This window comes from Strix uralensis, chromosome 1, assembly GCF_047716275.1.
Source record: "Strix uralensis isolate ZFMK-TIS-50842 chromosome 1, bStrUra1, whole genome shotgun sequence".
In the NCBI taxonomy this organism is placed as follows: domain Eukaryota; kingdom Metazoa; phylum Chordata; class Aves; order Strigiformes; family Strigidae; genus Strix; species Strix uralensis.
This window is the reverse complement of record NC_133972.1, coordinates 67,142,028-67,153,760: the sequence shown is the minus strand read 5'-3', so window position 1 is coordinate 67,153,760 and position 11,733 is coordinate 67,142,028. Positions and strand designations below refer to the sequence as shown.

The window sequence follows — 11,733 nt, the reverse complement described above, 5'->3', positions numbered from 1 at the left end:
TAGGACTGACATTTACCAGATGGAACTTGCTATTGTGATATTTTTTCATTTTATTTCTATTAACCAAATGCAAACAACGTATGACAGCAGATCTGAAATCATATCAACAATGTATTACAGCCACTTAAAAACAGGAATACAGAGATGTATCATAGACAATAAGACATAAAGACACAAGCTGGGAACCTTTTTCTCAGCCAAAACGTAATAGCATGCAAGATCATTATCTTCTATGTGAGATAAATAAAAATATGGAGCACACTGAAAACAGTGTATTTGCACTTGGCATGAGTTTGGCCCTTAGTATGTTTTTCTCCTGAATTTAAAGGTCAATAAAGTAAATGAAGTGTAGGCCTAAACCTGCATCACAAATAAAAAAATCTAAGTAACACAAAAATCAGTGATTCATGATGTCCTGTACCTTTGGGGTAAAATGATTTGTAGCCTCTTCTATGTTCAGTGTTTAAGGTGGATGTTTTCTTTTTACTTGAGTTACTGAAATTAATTTACTGTTGCACTTTCTACCCCCACTTATGATGATGCCTTTTTAATGTTTAGGATTTAATCCCTACCAAAACTTCACTAATGTGACCCATGTCACATGCACAGCTGACTGAGTGGCTACTCAGTAACTGTGATCTTCAGTTAGGGTTTTAACTTCGGTTTGGAAATAACCTCGCAGAAACCCGGATGTCCTCAGGGGAACTGTGCCACACAGATCTGCACAGGTGGAGATCGTAGACCACTCCCTTCCCTTAGCCAGAAGCTACGTTTTTCCATGCTCCCTGCAGCAATGATCCAGAATTCAAGGTCTGGAGACTTTGGCTCATACCCACAACACTTCAGCAAAAGGTATGTTTGCACAACGTAACTTTTAACCTCATATTCTTTGTGTATTGTACAGAGAGGATCTGAACAGTTTATTCTTTTTTTTTTTTTGTTCCACATTCTTTGCTAGTGCTTTGTCAATTAATAAATATTTGCTGAATTCCAGTGTACAAAGTATTTTTACAAATGCCCAGAATATTTCTTACATTAATTTGGAAGTCCTTGCCAAATGATAAGATAACGATAAGAAAATAAGCAGAACACCCACACAAGGTACAGATATCTCGGGTGTTTTACCAGGATTTAGGATTGTGACACAGTCCTAGTGCTGTTATACAAGAAATCTGTGCTTACAAAATCTCATGTCCAGAACACCTTCCAGGTCTCAACTCTGATATGCCTCCTGTGTGCCCACGTGAGCAAGTAAATGTTATCAGCAGCTCCTTCTCCAAATGCTGGCAAATTCCTGCTGCTCAATCCTGTGATTTCTTTCACAAAGAGCTGTTTCTCTATCTCACACCTAAAAGTTGTGAAGTGGAAAACAGAGGTAGAATGAGGTGGAGAAGCCAGGAGGAATCTAATCCATCATCTCATTCACTTGTTTTCACAACTATATGGGTCTATAAACAGATTCTTCTTCTTTTCTGACTTTATCATTCACACACAGTGGGATTCATTTGAACTAGTCATGCTAGCCTCCTGATAGTATAATCAGTGGATATTCAGCCAGTAGCAGGCAGGGAAGTGAAAAATGCGATTCACTTTGTAGACACCTAAAATAGGTCAGGTGGCTCATGACCATATTGTTCTTATTTCTCACCAGTGGCTTTAAAGATTGTCCTGGGTCACTGGTTTACATGGAGATGTAAACCTGTCTACCCTCTAGACACCTCTGACTAGATCAGGTGGATCCTTGCCTGAGATTGACAGATCATAGAACCATAGAAACATAGAATGAGTTGGGTTGGAAGAGATCTTAAAGATCATCCAGTTCCAACCCCCCTACCAGGGGCAAGGATACCCTCCACTAGACCAGGTTGCTCAAAGCCTTGTCCAACCTGGCCTTGAACACTGCCAGGGAGTAGGCAGCCACATCCTCTCTGGGCAACCTGTTCCAGTGTCTCACCACCCTCACAGTAAAGAATTTCTTCCTTATATCTAATCTAAATCTACCCTCTTTTAGTTTAAAGCCATTACCCCTTGTCTTATCACTACAGTCCCTGATAAAGAGTCCCTTCCCGTCTTTCCTGTAGGCCCCCTTTAAGTACTGGAAGGCCACTATAAGGTGTCCCTGAAGCCTTCTCCAGGCTGAACAACCCCAACTCTCTCAGCCTGTCCTCCCAGGGGAGGTGCTCCAGCCCCCTGATCATCTTCGTGGACTCCTCTGGACCCGCTTGAGCAGGTCCATGTCCTTCAGATGTTGGGGGCCACAGAGCTGAACACAGCACTGCAGGTGGGGTCTCACGAGAGCTGAGTAGAGGGGGAGAATCACCTCCCTCGACCTGCTGGCCACACTTCTCTTGATGCACCCCAGGATACAGTTGGATTTCTGTGCTGCAAGCGCACATTGCCCAGTCATGTTGGGCTGCTTGTCAACCAACACCTTCAAGTACTTCTCCTCAGTGCTGCTCTAATCCATTCTCTGCAGAGCCTGTATTTGTGCTTGGATGTGACTAAACCTCCTACATCAGGAAGCCACCCGAGCAGAATAAATATTGCCAAGTCTAGTTGACAATGTTGGAAGTTTTTGGCTTGGGATGACCACTTTCAGACATATGAAAGACCTTTATTTTGAGACTGTGGATGCTCACTACTTTGCAGTGCCTTTATAGGCATTAGTACATCAAGCAAACGGATTGTGCTACAAACATCTTCTAGTAAGCAATGCATGGACCAGCTGCAAAAATTAAATGTGTTGCATCTGAATCCATTAGCCTTGCTGCATCTCACTCAATTATCCTCCATAAAAGAATAAGAGTTTATCAGTTCAGCTTCAGAGCTGTATTAGTCACACTGCTGCTTCCAGATTTACTATCTCTGAGTATCTGAATCTAGTCTCTGCACAGGACCACCTCATCTCAGGCTGTCTGCAGACAACTCTTTATTTTTTCATAAATGATCTCTGGTTTCTTAAATGGGCCTTGAAAATTGACGCACACAGATCCATGAGTTGCTATAAGACATTTTAATATGTGCAGACCAAAGACGTGTTATGTAAAGCATGCAGTGTGTACAGTGCCACAGAAACCACACACTGGCTAAAATTCACCTTGATGCCAAGTGCCAGAGATCAAATAAATTGTGCTCTGGTTCAAGAGTCTAGCAAAAGTCTCAATGCTATCATTCTTGTGAATAGCTAAGAGTTGTGCCTTTAAGCACAATCTCGATGAAGTGTCAATTGTTTCAGTTTAGCATAATTCCTTCAAGTAAAAGAAAAATTTAAAAACCCACAGCAGATGAAACTTGAAATCTTAAACTGCTGATAAATATTAATCTTAGAAAAAAGTCACTTTGCATACTTTACAGGGTTTTTCTTTTTAAAATTGTTTGTTTCCATGTTGATATAGTCAACAACTATTGTTAATGAGGGATATCACAAAAATAGGTTGCTTTCCACTGCAAAACCAATCCCTCCCCACCCTCGTTGAAAAGACAAATGAAATACCTGGTTGAAAATGCCCTTTTTCCTTCTCTGGTTTTATAAACAAAGCTGCTAAGGAGAAACTGCTTCCTTATTTCAGAGATAATGTTGGATTTATTATCTTCTAGCCAATGAAAATAAACACATGAAGAGTACTAGTATATACAAAGTGCTCTTAATGGGATGAGTTTTCCTTAGGTTATGCAGCAAACTGTGCCCTGTATCAAACGGACATGCAGGAGCAATCATTTTCTTTCCATGAAGAAACCTCTCTGTTTCCTACATGATCTTACTGATGAACAGAAAAATAAAATAATGCACATCAGTCATGAAGGCTTTGGTGCTTGATTCTAAAGTTTTATGTTTCTACAAATGTGAACTGAAGAGACAAATTATTACAAGACAAACTTTGGTGTGGTTAATTTTAATCACGTACTCCACAATAACTTTCTGTATACCAGGTATGGTCAGTGTGAAATAACTCAGGGCAGTTTCCTCCATAGTAAACTTACCCTGGGACAGGAAAATGAAACAGAGTTAATAAAATAACGTAAATCTATATTTTGTATCATGTCTCTGTCATGGAGGCACTCTGAAGAACTATTTTACTCCTTCAAAAAATTGGGACCATCATTTTCAGAAACAACCAGTGATTTGAGGTTCTCATGGTTTAATGGAACTCCCAACCACCACCAGAAAATCGTGCCTTCTTCAAGTACTTCAGTTTCAGCAACTGAATCTTTAGAGCCCCTAAGACACTTATCACTTCTGAAAAACTTGGCTTATGCTTGTGTCTTTTTTACATGCTCTCAGCTTTCCTCTGATTTCTAAAGTGACCATTTCCTGTCATTTCAAATCAGCCCATTAGATATATTAGGAACAAAACCAAAAAGAAATCTGTCTCAGAAAAGTGAAGACTTGAAAACAGACTCATGTTGTCATTTCTGCTCTACCTGGGAATAAAACACATAGTGACAGCACAGATTAACTCATGATAGTCAGTCATTATATCTCAAAGTTTTCACAGATTTGACCAGCATAATAAGGGCAGACATGTAGAAAAATGAACATCAGCCAGTTCATCAAATTAAGTCTGAATTTTACACACAATGATGAGTTTTTAACAAGTGGTTGCTGCTGTAATAATAAAACATTTTTTTCTTCTGCATAGTACGCCTGCAGATGGCTAAGAAACCTACTCCGTGTGTGCACATACCCATCCTGCTCAGACTCCCAATAAAGCTCTGCAACATGACTGCCTCTGCTCTGATTTTCATCAGCATGGTATGACTCATATCAGACTAAACAACAAGTTAATAAGATCTTTGCAGTTTTCACTACCGCTTGGGTAGGCTTTAGGCAGAACATGGTAAATGCATGTGCATGGAGTCAGTGTGCATGGACCTCATGCTTTAAACTAGCTTCAGACTAGTTGGTTTAAGTACCTGTAGCTGCCCCAGGGTAACACGACCGAGGTCAGCACGGGCTACTTTATCCCACTCCAACTGCACTATGGTTCCTCTCACAGAAGAAGCAGCTTAACTTCTTGTTATTCCACTGACCTGATGAGGCCCATGAAACATTTATAATCTAATCTCTCAGATTAATTTCCACTAGCAAATAAATTATTAAAGGAGGAGGAAATCTGGGGGTTTATTATTACCATTGCTTTAAATGTTTTATTTGTATGGGACATTCTGTACAAGACAAAGTTAAATATACATTTTGTACAAAGGTGACATATATGACACATTACCAAAATAGCACTCCACTTACATATTCATCTACACACACAATATGCCATGTCTGCTGTTAGCTAAGGGGTCAATTTTCAGCAGAGGGTGTATTTTTTTATGCCACAGAAGAAAACAGAATGAAATTAAGACAACATGTAGACCAAGTGCTAATATCACTGGTGTCTTTTAATACTCAATTATCAAATGGTTGCTGTTTTGTTCATTTCAGGAAGTCACATTCATTGGGCAATGAAAAAGAAAATGAGAAACAATGAAGAGGAAAACATAATTTTTAAAAAATAGATGCATGCTGATGGAACAGGATATGATTCTACACAGATCTGTGCAAAGGTTTTTGCTTTACCATATAAAATTTTGCATTACCTTGCATGATTGACTCAAAAAGCTCTGTAATGTCTTAATGGAAATAACTTCTGGTGCTTTATACTGAATAAAAATACACAAGTCTTCTTCTTGATGTAGACATTGATTGAGGCAATGCTCTGGCATTCTTCTGAGAACTAGTTCTAAATTAATGTTCTGGTTGCATATTTCTTCCTTATGGAAGGATGCCCTGGCAAATCTCAAGATCCATGTCTCTTGCCTAATACGGACACTGCCACTGAACCCTGGTGAAGGAAGATATTGCTTTTAGGCTCCAGGAGCAAGGATGGTGGAAGGAGCTTAGCAATGCTGAGGTTCTCAGTGCTCCAACTTGGTGGAATTACCCTACACAGGTGGCAGTTTGGTGAAATGGTCCAAGTGCTTTATTTCTGACTTTGTGACTGAGGGTACAGGTGAATCTGGAGTTAGTTCATCTTAAACAGATGACAGGTGGACTTTGCAGAACAAATATACGTGGGCACAATGACAAATAATAGGTAAGAAAGATCTGTCTCACTGAGGTTCTGTTGTCACAGAAATTAAGTTTCAACAAAAATACTCTCCATAACCAGTGATGAAGGAGCCTCAAAGTTCTTTGCAGCCTGTTTTAGAAAGAAGGTCAGACTTCAGGGCCTCTCCTCATCTTCATTTACCCTCCAGAATAACCCATAAACCACAATCTATATCCAAGACCTATTCACTAGTCTATACTCTTTCTTACAGCCTGAAAAATCCTTACATTTTCATGGGTGAAATCTGTTTGAGGCAATCCTCTTTATACTTACCATTCTACGGTCTGGAGCACAGTTCTTATCCTAAAGTGAAGTTACATCACACCATGGTATCTCCCCTCCTCGGAACAGAGGAGAACAGCTCCTCTGAACACATCTGCACTGTAGGCCTCCATATTTTAGTCAGATGAAATTTGTCCTGTCACAAGGCAGCTCCCTCCTTCTCCAGATGAACACTTATCTTTGCTGCTCTGCTATAAGGGAGTGGAAGGTTATCTCCAAACTGACATATTTTAAAGTAGTGCTTTAAAGTAAATAATGTAGGTTTCTTAGACTGGAAAATCCAGAAAGGAATTTTTAGTTAAACCATTTTTCAGCTCTACATTATTTTCTGTCCAAATGCATTCTCCAAAAAAATCTTATTTTACACTACAAATGCCCTGTGAGGTAGGAGGGAAAATCAAGTAATACTTGCTTCATGAAACAAAGTGTGGACTATAGTTCATAGAAATTTCCAGAGTAACAAAGGCTTTGGATCTGGGATCTTTGACCTTTTGGGATCTCCCACTCCCAGAAACACTGAAGCTCACACTGAGGCAAGCTTTTTCTGGGAAAATTGAGTGCTTGAAATATGGATGATGAGTGTATCCTAAAGGCAGTATTGAGTCTGCCTATAGCTGACAGTACAAATATATCCCTATATACACAGAGATGACAGGGTTTGCCAAAGACCGTGTAACATCCCTGTAGTAGTCAGGAATGAGCTCAGATCTGACACTGCCTATGCCTCAGAGACTGAATGGGAGATCTTAATCTCACAAGGTTTAAAGTTTGCTTAACTGCTCTAAACCAAACAAATTACATTACACTGAATTAAATAAAATTAAAATAACTGAAAATCTGAAATGCTTTACTGCTTATAGATATTTTGATGTGAATGGGAAGCAAAAGGGGAGACAGATGTTCATTCAACGGCTATCTAAACCTTTCTGGTACTCTGTTATGGCTTATATTCAGATTGGTTTCCAAATCTAGCTCAAGTGCTAATTCCCCAAATTTGTATTTGCATAGTCAGTTCAGTATCTCCACACTACACACAGCAGAACATTGAATTTTTGTTGGAAATTGATTTTGGAAAGAGCAACTAAACTATCAGGACTTAGAGAAGTTTGCATACTGACTGGGAAGAAGGTTCTATGATAAATACCAGAAAGTAAAAGTTCTTTATTAAACTGTCATGAAATATTCACTCTCAAGAGAGAGGAATAATTCTAGAAACACCATTTATCTGCCTTTTTTCCAAGGCATTTTTCTGATCTTCAGTTCAGCAACTTCTTCCAATGTTGGCAAAGTGTTGCCAAAATATGTCATTTAAAGAATTAATTTCAGAATACAAACTGCTGTTTCAGTACCTCATGATACATCTCCACTGTACATCATTTCAGTACATGCACTTTATTTAATCATGAACAGTATCTATCACAGATAGGCACCATTTAAATTTCAAATCTAATAGCTCTTCTGGTTTCTTGTAATTATGAAGAAGCAGACCACAGATCTTATCTATCACTTTGGTGTAAATAAACCTTAGTGTATAAGTAGTTACAATGGTATGAATGTAAAGATACTGATACAGCTATCTCTCATCCAGAAAGAAAAATGAGCTACATCAGCCTGAGGCACTGTTACACACCAATTGCACCCAGTATAAGGAACATAGTAGAGTTATTAATCTGGTAACACAAACCCACAATTTTTACTGCAAATTTTATGACACAACAAGAGCTTCGTATGTTACCATGGTTTGTATGGTTACCAATCTGTTCAGTGCAAACTGAGATTTACTAATATCAGCAAAAAAAGTGAAAATGTATTTCTCGATGGTATTTTATACTGGCACTGGAGTTTTGTAGGTGAAGAACTAGGTAGTACAGAGAAGGCATGTACAGTGACAGAAATCTGGGTTCAGCATCTTTCATCAGATGCTTTGAAACAATTGCAGGATACAGAGTGGATCCAGAAAGAGACCTCAAGGGGACGTTGATGACTTCACTGCTTCATCTGTAACCTTGATTTTGTGGTGGAAACTGAATCTACTCTCAGAAGATGTATGTTAAAGGCAGTGACAAGGAATTTATGTAAGTGTTGTTTATATTATAAGCAAAATAACTGAAGCACGAGGTGATTGAGGTGAAACTCTTCTGGCCTGCAAACCCTGTCATTCTTCCTCATTGTAAACTACACAACTCTAGTCCTATTTCCTGTATTGATGGGAATAGGAATGTGCTAATTCAGTCATTTCCTTTTTATCTTTACAAGTAAAGTGCAGGTCAGGTCAGTCACAAGATTGGTTCTGTGCCATTCCAGTCAATAACAGCTCCTTCCCACCTAGAAATGAAAGCAATCATTTTACATCCATCAGTTAATCAGGTCATTGGAAAGGTAACCCAACACCCCTCCACCACCCAACAAACGTTAGAGATTAGGATGGACTCATTTGGGATAACTAATCACATCTCAAAAGGGAAAGGAACAGAAGTGAGGTACTTGTGCCCCCTAATTTTAGGTGCCCAAGTTTGGAGGTCAGTCCCCTTACCCTTCCTTCAGTCTCTTCTAGGTAATAGTCCTCAGGAGCAGCTGATTCAGAACAAGTACCTTAATGTTGCAAACACTGTAGGGAATACCCCAAGGGTACAAGAATTAACCCTGTATCTGAATGCTCAGTCTCAGCTGTTACTAGGCAATTTGCACACTCTCATACAGGCAGGTCTCCGACTAGGAAATCTGTGACTCTGAGAGCTGGAGACCAGATAATTGCATTTAGCAGCTATCTTTGCTCCTGACCTTGGTTCCTCTGAAGGATTCAATGCCATACTTTAATGACAATGTTTTGCTTTTCCTATGCTGAGGTTCTGCTTTTTCTCTGCCCTCATTCCTTCTTCAGAATAACACTAAAGATGTACTCTAAGAAGAGTGTTTCCAAATGACTCCACACACATGTGCACAAAAAACATCCATGTATTTAATTCCCAGCTCTGTATTGGTTGCTACTGCTCAGCTGCCCGCTCCAGGAATGTGACCAACACTGAACGCAAAGAGGTACCAATCCTGCATTTGTCACCAAATGTGTCTTCAAATCATGGCAAAAGATAAAGATCTGACCAAAGACTTGGTAAAAGCAGGATGATGCTCTCCAGTGACCTCACTGGGTTGAAGTTAGTCAACTTACTGTACAGTCAGAGTCATTTATCGCATGAATTGCACTCTTGTCAGTGGCATTTCTCATGTTTGCAAGTTCATGGTCCACATCTTCTGAGAACTAAACTATTGCATTCTCAGTGTCAAGTATTTATATGTGTTTTGAAAATGTGCACAGTAGTAAGACATTGGTGAGGCAGTGGAGATGACAGTGAGTTGCCAGAGTGTCACCGAGTTTCTGTCACTGAGGAAAGAATGTGTCAGCAAGGGTATGGCAGCTCAGTCCTTTCGCTGAGCAAGTCAGTTCAGTGTAAAACAAAACCAAAATCTGAATTCATGCAGTATTCAGTGCAAAGTCTCACAGGAAGTGATCAGCTGAGGGCTCTTGTGAAATTTTTCCTTCTTTTTTTTATTTTGCTTACAAAATAAAAGTAAAAGATTTGTAGAAAGACTGTCCTCATTCCATGACTTAGTGGGAATACACAACAGTGATGCCTCACATCTTAAGCTAAAAGCAGAATATGTTCTAGCTGGAGATATGTGACCTAGTCTGGCATTAGCCAGTGGTGAGAGTTGTCCCTGCCAAAGGTTCAGAATATCACCCCCAGAACAACCAAATCCAAGTGGGAAGTACAATTGCCACCTTCTGTCCCTATTGGATTTTTCAGGTAATGTCATCAAATCATCTCTTATCTTTGTGTACAATCTTCCCATGGCACTATCTTCTATCTCACCAAGGTGATTAAAGCTTTGAGAGGGATCCACAGAGACCCCACAGAGGCCAAAAGACACTGAACGACATCTGCTCTGAGACTACACTGTAACCTGTGAAAATACTAACGTACTGATACCATTTTTGCTGTTAGGGGTTAAGATGTTGCTAATCACTAGGCAGTGAAGAACTGGCTTTTTTAAAACAGGTTTTCAATAAAGAGCTTAAACAGAAAATGATATTTTGAAGCAGGTCTCAAGGTAACTTTCATAACAAGACTATCTCCATGTACATTTTCAAAATATTTTTGCTGTAGACTGAAAAGTGGTCTTTGGCTGTTTGCTCCTATGGAGACAGATTCAAAACTTTTTTCACCTAATGAATCTGCACAAGAAAAGGTGCCAAACAGTGAGGAACCTCACTCACAGGTGCTGAACAATTCTTTCCTTTACAGACAGAAACAAAACTGTCCAGACAATTCAGCACTATCATTTCCCCAAACTATCCTGCCACAATGTAATTCAAATACAATCCAGTTTCTAGCTGCTGATTCAATTATAATTTATCAGATTAGCAACACAAAAACTACATTTGAACCATCTGGTTCAACTACAACCTCACCCAAGGGTCATGGAGTTAACAGGAATCCAAGAGGAACTGGTTCAGTCCTTGAACAATGTTCAGACTGGATAACATTCAGAGGGTATCTCCTGTAGTGATCATTTGGTATTGTTTTAGAGCATACCAGCAATTCAGGATGAAATGCCCATGCTCTCGTCTTATCCACCAATTTTCCACTGGATGTCTCACTTCAAAGTCAAACAGATGAACTAATGTATCATACAGCCCCACTACCACAGAGGAAAGCTGATGCTAGAGGGTTAACAAAATATACCACTGAATTCAGATTATAATATCAGATCAAAGTTTTATTCCCCTCAGGCAAAGTTAACAGATGTTTTTTTCCACCAGCGCAGAGAGCCGCTGAGGATCGTGACTGTGATATAACAATATTCATCAGGGAAGAATGGGATAAGATGTCTGCACGGCATCTCCCAAACAACCCAGGGATGCACATTCCAGACATCTCTTGGTCAGAATCTGACTGCTTCTACAGATGTCTAGGGATGAAAGCCACAATAAAAGCACATGCACTTATATACTGATGGGTTGGGAGCCTGCAGGTTAAAGTGATACCTGTTGGTGACTAGTTGTTCTAGCCATCTGAAGTGTTACCTGCTTTAAACTCAAATCTCACTCTTCTGACATTTTATAGAATAGGGACTGAAAACATGAGCCTCCTCCTCCTGCAGAAGCAAAACAACCCTTCTTCTCTGATAATAATAATAACAACAAAAAAACCTAAATACAGAAACAGTCTATTACATATGCAGTTTTCCTTTTAGGAGAGGATAAGAGAGCAAACAGCAGACAGATGTTAGGTATATAACTCAGTGCGTTACAGGATAGTGGCCTTCAGGTATTGAGGTAAACAATGGGTAA

At 39.5% G+C, this 11,733-nt stretch overlaps 1 protein-coding gene and 1 long non-coding RNA gene across 3 annotated transcripts in view; one reads left to right on the top strand and one right to left on the bottom strand.

Moving 5' to 3' along the window:
- Positions 1 to 201: 201 nt before the first annotated feature.
- Positions 202 to 5,695, top strand: LOC141943884 (uncharacterized). Its single transcript, XR_012629079.1, has 3 exons — positions 202 to 852; positions 4,641 to 4,753; positions 5,435 to 5,695. It is a non-coding gene; the product is annotated as an uncharacterized LOC141943884 (long non-coding RNA).
- A 2,063-nt stretch (positions 5,696 to 7,758) lies between these two features.
- Positions 7,759 to 11,733, bottom strand: part of MINDY4 (MINDY lysine 48 deubiquitinase 4) — an 84,762-nt gene continuing 80,787 nt past the window's right edge. For both annotated transcript variants that reach the window (XM_074869559.1, XM_074869569.1), the window contains one exon: positions 7,759 to 8,708. In XM_074869559.1, the coding sequence (XP_074725660.1) occupies positions 8,660 to 8,708 (49 nt within the window). In that variant the 3' untranslated portion in view covers positions 7,759 to 8,659. The remainder of the gene's footprint in view (positions 8,709 to 11,733) is intronic.